Genomic DNA, 12172 nt, shown 5'->3' with positions numbered 1-12172 from the left:
AAGGTGACAATGGCCACCAGTCTAGGGATGGCATGAGCTTTGCATTACAAACACTTGAAAATGTGATAGAAGAGAAGCCATTCAATTATAAGTGACAATGAACTTGATTTTGAAAGCATTTTTACACATAAAATTTTGTAAGGAGCCAATCAATATAAGGGAAAATGTTTTCTTGCAGTTTTCAGTTGGAATTTATAAACTTCTGAGGGGGAAATACTATATTTTAAAAGATCATGGCACTTGCCCAGTTTCATTTTTTTTCTTTAATTTTACCATTGTCTTTTGCATTAATAAAGGAAGAGCCTAAAATATCCAAGTCATATTTGAAATAAAATTGTTGTAAGAGTCATCTGAAACTTTTGCAAAATGAATCTCTTATCAGTAATCTCCTGGGTAAATGTACAGTTGGCCAATTCTATGATGAACTTGTCATGTATGTAGAATGATGTGGTTAGATAGGTTATTGTAACTGCTGTTTCTTCAAATTTTTATTCACTAATGGGGAAGTAAAAGACTAGAGCTATTGAACATCTCCTTATATTCATTTCTCTTGCATATTTACTGATTCTTTGAAACTAGACATGAAGACAAATTTGGAAAAGTGAAGTATGTGAAGCTGAATGGGATAACCAACAAATGTAGTATAGAGAGAACATGGAAGAAATTCCATGTCATGGCTGTCAAATAGAAACACAATAATAGCAATGAATTGTAATTTTTAGTAGGGAAAAAAGCTAAAAACTACTCAGTGAAATTAATTTTAATGATTTATTTATTCTAATATATGAAAATATTTCCATTTCTACATATAAACAGAAAGGAGGATCAATGGAACCAAATAATAGACCCAGAAATAAACCCACACAATTATGAACACTTGATTTTTGACAAAGAAACCAAAACCATTCAATGTTGTGTTTTCTTGAGGCTAGGTTTTTATAAAAAAAAAAAAAAAATTCAGACAATATATTCAGATCACAGGTTCCCTCCTTCAACTTCTCCTAGAAACTCTCCACATCCGTCTTTCCCCACCCTTTCTTTTTCTTTCTCTTTAGAAAAAAAGGCAAACAAAAAAACTACAAACAAATAAGAATGAAAAAAAAATGGAAGAAAACACATACACATACTCACTTACATACATAAACCCAAACCCATAAAAACACAAAATTGGAAAACATAATATATAAGCAAAAGACCAGTAAGACAAGAAATGCTATTGAGTTCATTTTGTGTTGGCCATCTACTGCCTTCTTTATAAACATTGTCTCATTCCAGTATAGACAAAAATCATGAAGCCCCAGGTTAATGCATCAACACTTATTGTTTCAATTTCATTTGTATTGTCAAAAGGATATGTCATTTACATTAATTGGTTCTATTTTAATTTTACCCTCTTTTAAGAATTTCATATATGTACTTACATCATTTTTGCCCCTCCCTTTGCCCTTCCAGCTCCTCCTCTGTCCTGTACTCACACTCTTTACAATTAATGACTCTTTCTATAATTATTGCTATTGTGCGCAGTCTCGTGTGCGCGCACACACACACACACACACACACATTTTTAAAAAGATTTGTTTTTCAGATGTAGCCTGTGGTAGCTCAGTAACCCAGTTGGTTTCCCATAGTGAGGGGAACAAGGACTATTTCTAACAGGAACTCAATGACTGGCTCTTTGGCCTCCCTACCCCCCAAGGGAGGAGTAGTACTGCTAGGCCACAGAGGAGAGGGCTTCGCAGCCAGTCCTGAAGATACCTGATAAAACAGGGTCAGATGAAAGGGGAGGAGGACCCCCCCCATCAGTGACTTGGAGAGGGGCAGGGAAGAGACCAGGAAGGGAGGGTGGGATTGGGAGGGAATGAGGGAGCGGGACACGGCTGGGATACAGAGTTAATAAAATGTAACTGATAAGAAAAAAAATAAAATTAAAAAAATTAAAAAAAAGATTTGTTTATTATGTATACAGTGTTCTGTCTGCATGTACACCTGCAAGCCAGAAGAGGGCATCAGATATCATTATAAATGATTGTGAGCTGCCATGTGGTTGCTGGGAATTGAACTCTGGACCTCTGGAAGTGCCCTTAACCTCTGAGCCATCTCTCCAGCTCCAGACACAAAACTTAATGGCCCAATTAGTGTTGCATACATGTACATGTGTATGTGTTAGGACTGACCACTTGTGATTGGGAAATCTCTCAGGGGCTCATCCCGGAAGAAAACAAATTCTCCTTTCTTTAGCAACTATTGAATGCCTGCATATCTTCAGCTCGGTGTGGGGCCTGGTGAACATTTCCTCTGTCTTCATTTCCATGTCAACTGGTGAAGCTGTTATGCAACCATATTGAGAGTATGTGGGCTCACCACCCCAGTCATGCCAGGAAGGCAGTCTCACACAGTTCTGATCCTCCAGCTCTTACAATCTTTCTGTTCCCTCTAACACAAAGTTCCTTGAACCTTAGGTGTAGGGATTGTGATTATATATATATGGGTAGGCATTCAACAGTCAGTTGTTCTTTGCCTTTTGACCAGCTATAGATGTCTGTAGTGACCCTTATCTACTGGGAAAAGAAAGAAGCTTTTTTGATGACGGATGACAGGTACAACTATATATTAGTAAAAGGCTACTTAGACTACAGATGGAAGCTGTATTAATTTAATAAATGGTAGTAGTAGGTTCTCTTTTAAGGTTATGACTTCTGCAGCTATAGGTTCTTATTCTGGTTTACAGTAACAGAAATGAGCGATTTCCAATTGAGTCGGTCATAAGTCCATTTACACAACTGTTTCTTAATCCTCAAACATAAGTGCCACTTTTGTGGTAGGCCCCTGTCCTGTTACTTGTTTTCTCCTACTTCCCATGTCCATCCCAATTGTCTTTCTAAGTGAGGGTTGATCATGTTACTCCGGGTCCTCTTTCTTGTTTATCTTCTTTAGGTGCACATATTTTAGTATGTTTATCCTAACTTATAGATCTATATAAGTGAGTATATACCATGTGTGTCTTTCTGCTCCTGGGATACCTCACTCAGGATGATCTTTTCTAGATCCCACCATTTGCTTACAAATTTCATGATTTCCTTGTTTATAATTGCTGAGTAGTATTCCATTGTGTAAAAGTACCACAATGTCTGTATTCATTCCTCTGTTGATGGACATCTGGGTTGTTTCCAGGTTCTGGCTATTACAAATAAAGCTGCTACCAGCATTGTTGAGCAAATGTCCTTGTTGTGTACTTGAGCCTCTTTTGGATATTTGCCTAGGAGTGGTATAGCTGGATCTTGAGGAAGCACTATTTCTAATTGTCTGAGAAAGTGCCAGATTGATTTCCAAAGTTATTGTACAAGTTTACATTCCCACCAGCAATGGAGGAGGGTTCCCAATTCTCCACAACCTCTCCAGCATGTGTTGTCACTTGAGTTTTTGATCTTAGCCATTCTGATGGGTGTAAGGTGAAATCTCAGGGTCATTTTGATTTGCATCTCTCTGATGGCTAAGGACATTGAACATCTCTTTAAGTGTTTCTCTGCCATTCTATATTCCTCTAGAAAGAATTCTCTGTTTAGCCCAGTACCCCATTTTTTAATTAAATTGCTTGATACTGCTTTTTAATTTCTTTAGTTCTTTATATATTCTGGATATTAGCCTTCTGTCAGATCCTTTCCTAGTCATTAGTTTGTCATTTTGTTCTGATGACAATGTCTTTTGCTTTACAGAAGCTTTTCAGTTTCATGAGGTCCTATTTATCGATTGTTGCTCTTAGAGCCTGTGCTGTTGGTGTTCTGTTCAGGAAATTTTCTCCTGTGCCAATGAGTTCTAGTCTCTTCCCCATTTTTTCTTCTAACAGGTTTAGTGTATCTAGTTTTATGTTGAGGTCTTTGATCCACTTGGACTTTAGTTTTATGCAGGGTGATAAATATGGATGTATTTTCTTTTTTCTACATGTAGACATTCAGTTGGACCAGCACCATTTGTTGAAGATGCTGTCTTTTTTCCATTGAATGGTTTTGGCTTCTTTGTCGAAAATCAAGTATTCATAGGAGTTTGGGTTTATTTTTGGGCCTTCTATTCAGTTCCATTGATCCACCTTTCTGTTTACCTCAGAAGGCCTCTGAAAGACTCTAGCTAGCAGCGTATTGAAGCAGATGCAGAGACTCATAACCAGCCTTCGGCAGACTGCAGGGAGTCATACGATAAAAAGGAGAGTTAATATGACCGAGAGAGCACAGGAGCTACACAAGGACAAAATATATCAGGGCATGGGGAACCGCTTGTTTCTCCAACCAAGGACCATGTATAGATATAACCTAGAACCCCTGCTTGGATGTAGCCCATAGTAGCTCAGTAACCAAGTGGGTTTCCCTAGTAATGGGTACAGGAACTATTTCTGACATGAACTCAGCCACTGGCTCCTTTACCTCCCTCCCCACCCCAAGGGAGGAACAGTCTTGCTAGGCCACGGAGGAGGACATGGCGGCCAGTCCTGAAGATACCTGATAAGCTCAGGTCAGATGGAAGGTGAGGAGGACCTCCCCTAGCAGTGGACTTGTAAAGGGACAGGGAGGAGATAAGGGAGGGAGGTGGGATTGGGAGGGAATGAAGGAGGGGACTATGTCTGGGATACAAAGTAAATAACCTGTGATTAATATAAAAAATAAAAATTAATGATTAAAAAAAAGAAGTAAAAAAAATGAGTGCCACTTTTGCACCATTGGGATATCTTGTAAGCTCAGTCATTGTTGTGATTCTCAAGTTTGGCAGCTGTGTAAGACTGTTAATACTTTTTCTCCCTTGACAGCTTGCATAGTACCTTCTTCTACTACGAGAGCTAGCCATTAGAGATGAAGCTTCCATATCAGTACCAGCTTGATTCCTTGAAGTACTTAAACCAAAGTGTGTGGTGTCTTCAGCAATAGAGTCATACCTTCAAGCTGTGTGTGTTTGTGTGTGGGGGTGTGATCAAAGGGAATAGCAATAACCTATAATTTTGTGAGGGATCTCCTGGATGCCATAACCAGTAAGTTGAAGGGAGGTGTCCCTTGCCTGGCACTAGGGTTTTTGTTAGATACACTGTGGTTTCTAGGAAAGCATTATTCCATGTAGGATAACTCCATTCCAAAAAGTTACATACATATATATCACATATAATCCATTCTAAGTAAGCTTATAATACAATGTGTTTCCCTATGGCTTTTAAAAAACATCCTTAGTGGTCTTTATTTCCTTTTCCTCCCTCTCCCTCTGTATTACCCTTCCTTACCCAACTCAGTTAAGCCCCCCCTTCATTTTCCCCATTTTCCTTCATAACACCTCTGCTCTACCCTCCCTTTCTCTTGTACTCTTCTCCTTTCCTCAATGGTCCTTTTCTACTCTCCTGTCTTTTTATTACTGGAGTTTTATATGCAACTCTGAAGATTCAGAGCTAGAAACCAGAATTAAAAGAGAACATGCAGTGTTTGTCTCTCTGCTTCTGAGTTTCCTTATTCAGTATAATATTCTCCAGTTCCATCCATTTGCCTGCAAAAGTCATGATATTTTTTTTCTTTTCAGCTGAATAGAATTCTATAGTTTATCTGTACACTACAAATTCATATATCAGAAAAAAGAAACCAAGTGATCAGATTATCACAGACCAAATATAATGTTTTTAATTAAATTTTTATTTTTTATATTACTTAGAGTTTATTCACTTTGTATTCCAGCTGTAGCCCCCTCTCTCCTCCCCTCCCAACCTTCTATGGCCTTCTATGACCTTCTCCAAGGGTCTTCCTCCCCTTCCATCTGACCCTAGCTTATCAGGTCTCATCAGAACTGGCTGCATTGTCCTCCTCTGTAGCTTGGCAAGTCTGCTCACCCATCAAGGGAAGGTGGTCAAAGAGCTAGCCACTGAGTTCGTGTCAGAGACAGTCTCTGTTCCCCTTACTAAGAAACTCATTTGGATACTGAGCTGCCATGGGCTACATTGAGCAGGAGTTCTAAGAAGGAGAAACGTAAGGTTTTTTTAAAAACTCCATTCAAAGAAAAATTTAAAATGCTCATACACACACACATACTGTATAAGGAAGGAAAAAGTATGATTAATGAAATGCCTGAAGAAATAGCATTTAAAATACGTTCTCACTCACTGTTTTGACTTTGCCCCCCATTTCTCTTACTCTTAACTGTTCTGGCAAAATAAAAATAAAAATAATAATAATAATAATAATAATAATAATAATAATAATATTTAAAACTGGAGTTCTGCTTCCCTTAGCAGATGGTGATGATGAAGACAGATAGGTCCCATTTCTACAATGGTGTTTTAAGCAGGAGTGTTAATTCACAGTAAACCCTCAAGGGATGATTGGAGGAACTAGATGCAGTGTGTGGAAAAAATCTCCAGAGACTAGAATATAATCCCAAATCGACATCTCTCAGTACAGTATTCAATGAATCATAGGGGGCCTTTGCAGAATGGTAAATTAGCCCAAGTATTTTAAAGATGTATAAGATAGGTGTCTTACTTAGGGTTTCCATTGCTGTGGGAAAACACCCTGACCAAAATCAACTTATGGACAAAAGGATTCATTTTATCTTACAGCTTACTGTGCAACATGGAGGGAAGTCAGGGCAGGAACCTGGAGGCAGGAGCTGATGTAGAGTCCATGGAGAAGTGCTGCTTACTGGCTTGCTCCTCATAGCTTGCTTAGCCTGCTCTCTTGAAGCAACCAGGAACACTTAACTAGCCTAAGGGTAGGGTAATCAGCCCAAGGGTGGCACCAACAGGAGTCACTAATTAAGAAAATGCCTTACGGCAGGAATTCTCAACCTTCCTAATGCTGTAACCCTTTAATACAATAACTCATATTGTGGTGATCCCAACCATGAAATTATTTTCCTTACTACTTCATAACTCTAATTTTGCTACTGTATGAATAGTTTTTAAAATTTTTTATTATTATCATTTATTACAATTTATTCTACTTGTATCCTGGCTATGGATCCCTCCCTCATCTCCTCCCAATCCCACCCTCACTCTATGCCCCTCCCCTAGTCCAGTGATACAGGAGGTCCTCCTTCCCTTCTATTTGACTCTAACCTATCAGGTCTCATCAGGACTGGTTGCATTGTCTTCCTCTATGGCCTGGAAAGATTGCACCCCCAGGGAGAGGTTATAAGAAATCCTGCCACTGAGTTCATACCAGAGAAAGTCCCTGCTCCTCTTACTAGGGACCCCACTTGGAGACTGGGTATATGGGCTACATTTGAGCCAGAGTTTTAGGACCTCTTCATGCATTGTCCTTGTTAGGATATCATTCCCTTCAGAGCACCCAGAGCTCAGTTTTTATGGCTCTGTTAGTCCCCTTTTGGAGCTCCTGCCCCCTCCAGGTATTTCTGTCTCCCCCTTTTTTCATAAGATTCCCCATACACTGCCCAAAGTTTGGCTATGAGAATCAGCCTCTCCTTTGATACCTCGATCAGTAGAGTCTTTCAGAGGTTGTCTGTGGTTCTTCCGGATGTATCTTCATCCCTGATCTCAGTATGTACTATAAAGAAATAGTAATAAAAACTGCCTGGTACTGGAATAGAAATAGAATGATGAATCAATGGAATCAAATAGAAGACCCAGAAATAAACCCACACACCTACGAATAGTTGATTTTTGACAAAGAAGCCAAAACAATACAATAGGAAAAAATAACATCTTCAACAAATGGTGTTGGTCCAACTGGAGGTGTACATATAGAAAAATGAAATAGCTTAATTTTTATCATCCTGCACAAAACTAAAGTCTAAGTGAATTAAAGACTTCTTCAAACCAGACACACTAAAGCTGTTAGAAGAAAAAGTGGAGAAGAGCTTTGAACGCATTGGCACAGGAGACAACTTCCTGAACAGAACACCAACAGCACAGGCTCAATAAATGGGACCTTATGAAACTGAAAAGCTTCTATAAAACAAAGGCAACTATCTGTCGTCAGGACAAAATGACAGCCTACAGACTGGAAAAGGATCTTAACCAACCCTACTATTATGAGTTGTAATGAAATATTTTTGAAGAGAGGTTTGACAAAGGGGTTGCGGTCCAAAGGTTGAAAAACACTGTCCTACAGGATTGCCTACAGCCAATTCTTATAGAGACATTTTTTCAGTTGAGAGTCCCTCTTTCCCAAATGAGTCTAGGTTATGCAAAGTTGACATAAAAATAGCCAGTACACACCTGATCTTTGACAAAGATGCCAAAACCATACAATGGAAAAAAGATAGCATCTTCAAAAAATGGTGCTGGTCTAACTGAATGTCTACATGTAGAAAAATGCAAATAGATACATACTTATCACCCTGCACAAAACTAAAGTCCAAGTGGATCAAAGACCTTAACATAAAACCAGACACATTAAATCGGTTAGAAGAAAAAGCGACGAAGACCCTAGAACTCATTGGTACAGGAGACAACTTTCTGAAGAGAACACCAAGCTCTTAGAGCACAGGCTCTAAGAGTAACAATTAATGAATGGGACCTCATGAAACTGAAAAGCTTCTGTAAAGCAAAGGACACCATCATCAAAACAAAACGACTGCCAACAGATTGGGAAAGAATCTTCACCAACCCTTTATCTGACAGAGGGCTTATATCCAGTATATATAAAGAAATAAAGAAGCTGAAAAGCAGCAAACCAAGTAATCTAATTAAAAAATGGGGAAAAAAGTTAAACAGAGAACTCTCTGTAGAGGAATATAGAATGGCAGAGAAACACTTAAAGAAATGCTCAATGTCATTAACCATTAGGGAAATGCAAATCAAAACGACCCTAAGATTTCACCTTACACCCATCAGAATGGCTAAGATGAAAAACTCAAGTGACAACACATGCTGGAGAGGTTGTGGAGAAAGGGGAACCCTCCTCCACTGCTGGTGGGAATGTAAACTTGTACAACCACTTTGGAAATCAATCTGGCACTTTCTCAGGCAACTAGGAATAGCACTTCCCCAATATCCAGCTATACCACTCCTAGGCATAAAATCAAAAGAGGCTCAATTACACAATAAGGACATTTGCTCAACCATGTTTGTAGCAGCTTTAGTTGTAATAGCCAGAAGCTGGAAACAACCCAGATGCCCCTCAACTGAAGAATGGATGCAGAAATTGTGGTACATCTACACAATGGAGTACTACTCTGCAATGAAAAATAAGGAAATCATGAAATTTGCAGGTAAATGGTGGGACCTGGAAAGGATCATCCTGACTGAGCTGTCCCAGAAGCAGAAAGACACACATGGTATATACACACTCATATAGACATATAACATAGGATAAACCTACTAAAATCTGTACATCTAAAGAAACTAATCAAGAGAGAGGACCCTGACTAAAACGCTCAATCCCCATCCCAAAAGGCAAAGAGGATGGACATCAGAAGAAGAAGAAAACAGAAAACAAGCTAGGAACCTGATACAGAGGACCTCTGAAAGGCTCTGCCCTGCAGACTATCAAAGCAGACACTGAGAGTTATGGCCAACTGTTGGGCAGAGTGCATGGAATCTTATGTAAGAAGTAGGAAATTGTAAGAGCTGGAGAGGACAGGAACCCCACAAGGAGAGCAACAGAACCAGAAAATTTAAACACGGGGTCTTCCCAGAGTCATACTCCAACCAAGTATCAGGCATGGAGATATCCTAGAAACCCTGCACAGATGTAGCCCGTGGCAGTTTAGTGTCCAAGTGGGTTTCATAGCAATGGGAAGAGGGACTGCCTCTGACATAATCTGATTGGCCTGCTCGTTGATCACGTCCCCCTGAGGGGGTGCAGCCTCACCAGGCCACAGAAGATGACAATGCAGCCACTCCTGATGTGATCTAATAGACTAAGATCAGATGGAAGGAGAGGAGGACCTCTCCTATCAGTGGACTTGGGGAAGGAAGGTGCGATCAGGAGGGGAGGAGGGAGGGGCTTACTGGGGATACGAAATGAATAAAGTGTAATTAATAAGAAAATAAAATTATATATCAAATAAATAGCTAGTACAGTAGATCAGGCAGGCTAAACTATGAGATTCAGATGTATTAAAATATTTTCCTTTCCTTTTTTTTTTCTTTCCATATTGCCCCTGAATTTCAGTATGTAGCTAAGGATGATCTTGAACTTCAGCTCCTCTTCCTACCACCACCCGCGTTCTGAGATTACAGGCATGTAACACCATTCTCAGTTTTATGTGGTGCTACGAAACAAAAGGAAGCTAGGCACACATTCTACAAAATGACCTATGTCCCCAGCCCAGCACTTTCAGTTTAATGATATTTTCAACAGTGGGTTAAGTAGGATATAACTTCATCACCATTTGAGGGTCATATGTAATAAATTCCTAATTTATCAGCTTTTAAGTTCCTATCACCATGTTATTTATCTCTCATATGATTTGATTTGTTGGGTCTTTTTAAAAGGTTACTTCTCTATATGTTAAATGAGTATCAATTCTTTCAAAAAGTTTATTACATCCATTGTGTGGTAGATTTGTGCTCCTGCGCTCCATGGCATGAATGGGAGTCAGTTCTCTCCTTCTACTGTATGGGTATTGGGGATCAAACGCAGGTTGTCAGGCTTGTCAGCAAGCACCTTTAGCCACCCAACCATCTCAACAGCCCATGGATTCTTAACTACTAAAGAATTAAGAGAAGGGAACTAATATAGGATGGAATATAATCTCCCTTTTAAATCTTCCTCTTATGATTTTGGAGTCCTAAAATACCATTGAATAACTTGTTCAAAATATGATGCTATGGAAAAATTAACTAGACAACACATTTTAAAATATTACTTTTAGCTTGCTGCGTGTCTCCTCTGTCTCTCTTCTAACTCCTTTTTTCTTTTCACTCCACAGTGACTGTTTTGAGCCCAGAAGAGAAAGGTAAGTGTGTATTGTGAACTGTGATGGTTAAGAATGTATCATGTATCCTTTTCTTTGTTAAATTATATAAAGTCTATAAGCTGAGTAACTTTACCAAAACTGTGCTTGGTTCATTAGAACATTTAGGATGATTTCTTAAAAGGAAGCTTACTCAGAAATACAGCAAAACACATTTTCAGTAGCCCTTTTGGCTATGACAGTTAGAAATTAGCAAGATTCATTGTAATTTCTTTCATAGTGACCATAAGCTCTTTCTTGTTTTTTATTGTCCTAGCTACCTGGCCTTTTCTCCTAATCCATCCCCTCTGTAAGTCATAGAGTAAGGGCCCCACAGGCCTTGACCATGACAGTTCCTGTGTGTTCTTCTGTTCCTCTCAACAGATCATCACCATTTTAGCTTAATCTGCAATTAAAAAAAAAACTTAGGTACTTTGCATTTAAAACATGTTAGCTAATCATGAGTCTTCATGAACAATTAACTTTATATTATTTTATCAGTAAGATCCAGAGTATGTATGGAAGTAGTTTATAGTGTCACTTTTATTTCTTATCTTCTGCAAGTTTTTTGTTAGAATTCATTGACCTTTACAGCATCCTCATTTAGAAGGTCAAACAGGCTAGACAACGGAAGTAGGAGAAGACAAGGAACAGGGGAGGAGCCTTCCACATAGGGCCTCTGAAAGGCTCTACCCACCAGAGTATCAAAGGAGTTACTGAGACTCATAACCAAACTTTAGGCAGAGTGCCAGAATCCTTATGGAAGAAAAGAGAGATATTAAGACCTGGAGGGGACAGGAACTCCACCAGGAGAACAACAGAGACAAAATACTTGGGCCCAAGGAGGCCCGCAGAGACAGATACCCCAACCAAGGTCTATGCATGGAGAGGACCTAGATGTCCTGTTTAAAGCAAGCCTATAGGCTGCTCACTTTCCTAATGGTTCCCTAGTAAGGGGTCAAGGGTTGTTTCTGACATGAACTCAGTGGCCAGCTCTTTGATCACCCCCCCAGGGGGGGGAATGAAGCCTTGCCAGGCCAAAGAGGAATATGATGCAGCCAGCCTTGATGAGACTTGATAGGCTAGTGTCAGAAAGAAGGGGAGGAGGTTCTCCTCTATCATGGGACTAGAGAAGGGGCATTGGGGTGTAAGAAGGAGGGAGAGTGGGACTGGGAGGAGTGGAAGGATGGGGCTACAGCCTGGATACAAAGGGAATAAACTGTAATAAGCAAATAAGCAAATAGATAGATAGATAGATAGATAGATAGATAGATAGATAGATAGATAGATA

The 12172-nt window shown here is 39.5% G+C and overlaps 1 protein-coding gene across 2 annotated transcripts in view; it reads left to right on the top strand.

The window, feature by feature from the left end:
* Zdhhc15 (zinc finger DHHC-type palmitoyltransferase 15) overlaps positions 1-12172 on the top strand; it is a 139032-nt gene that overhangs the window by 10664 nt on the left and 116196 nt on the right. For both annotated transcript variants that reach the window (XM_055592528.1, XM_055592518.1), the window contains exon 2: positions 10858-10884. In XM_055592528.1, the coding sequence (XP_055448503.1) occupies positions 10858-10884 (27 nt within the window). The remainder of the gene's footprint in view (positions 1-10857; positions 10885-12172) is intronic.

Source organism: Psammomys obesus, unplaced genomic scaffold (genome assembly GCF_907164565.1).
Source record: "Psammomys obesus unplaced genomic scaffold, mPsaObe1.curated_primary_1811, whole genome shotgun sequence".
NCBI lineage: Eukaryota > Metazoa > Chordata > Mammalia > Rodentia > Muridae > Psammomys > Psammomys obesus.
Note: the sequence above shows the minus strand (reverse complement) of the source record. Positions and strands in the feature narration are given on the sequence as shown.